This window comes from Priapulus caudatus, unplaced genomic scaffold, assembly GCF_000485595.1.
Source record: "Priapulus caudatus unplaced genomic scaffold, Priapulus_caudatus-5.0.1 Scaffold2244, whole genome shotgun sequence".
NCBI lineage: Eukaryota > Metazoa > Priapulida > Priapulimorpha > Priapulimorphida > Priapulidae > Priapulus > Priapulus caudatus.
Genome location: NW_014579305.1, coordinates 4,638 through 5,640, shown reverse-complemented (window position 1 = coordinate 5,640; position 1,003 = coordinate 4,638). Strand labels below are relative to the sequence as shown.

Genomic DNA, 1,003 nt, shown 5'->3' with positions numbered 1-1,003 from the left:
CGCGACCGCCGGACGAGGAGCCGCTAGGCTACGCGTCTAACATCCATCTCACACAGAGATCTTACAACACGTACACGCATGATTGCGCAAGGGGACGGCCAAGGCGGACGTACGGTACAGCAGATATTGTACATTACGTAAGCATCACATATTGTACATTACGTAACCATCACATATTGTACATTACGTAACCATCACATATTGTACATTACGTAAGCATCACATATTGTACATTACGTAACCATCACATATTGTACATTACGTAATCATGGTTACGTAATGTACAATATGTGGCGGTTACGTAATGTACAATATGTGATGGTTACGTAATGTACAATATGTGGTCACATATTGTACATTACGTAAGCATCACATATTGTACATTACGTAACCACCATATAATATTGTACATTACGTAACCGTCACATATTGTACATTACGTAACCATCACATATTGTACATTACATAACCATCACATATTGTACATTACGTAACCGCCACATATTGTACATTACGTAAGCATCTGATCATATATTGTACATTACGTAACCATCACATATTGTACATTACGTAACCGCCACAAGTGATTGGTACATACTGGTCACAATTTCAATTGTATATGTGTTAGCATTCTAACGACGTTAGACATAATAATACATACCGTATGGTATGAGATCCTCTCTTTTTCCGTGTTTGAATATCAGTGACAACGCTGATAGGTTTCCGGAGAGGACGTTCAGTCCAGCCATCGATGCTAGAAAAGTTATATGCTTTCTTAACTATATAGATATCTGCGTATAGCGCGTAACTAGCAGAGAAATCTCGTATCAACTTCACCAGCACGCAGGGAAACGAAGAAAGACCCAATAATATTACTGCGTCGTCTTCTATCTCTTTCTCTCGCTCTCGCTCTCTGTCGCTCTCGCTCTCTCTCGCTCTCGCTCTCTCTCTCTCTCTCTCTCTCTCTTGCTCTCTCTCTCTCTCTGTGTCTGTGTGTGTCTCA

The 1,003-nt window shown here is 40.7% G+C and overlaps 1 protein-coding gene across 1 annotated transcript in view; it reads right to left on the bottom strand.

Annotated features, from left to right (window-relative positions):
* The window catches only part of LOC106818439 (tubulin-specific chaperone D-like), a gene marked incomplete at its 3' end in the record, with an annotated part of 36,752 nt that overhangs the window by 34,208 nt on the left and 1,541 nt on the right, over window positions 1-1,003 (bottom strand). Inside the window, exon 2 of the mRNA XM_014823149.1 lies at window positions 662-754. Within this exon, the coding sequence (XP_014678635.1) occupies window positions 662-754 (93 nt within the window). The remainder of the gene's footprint in view (window positions 1-661; window positions 755-1,003) is intronic.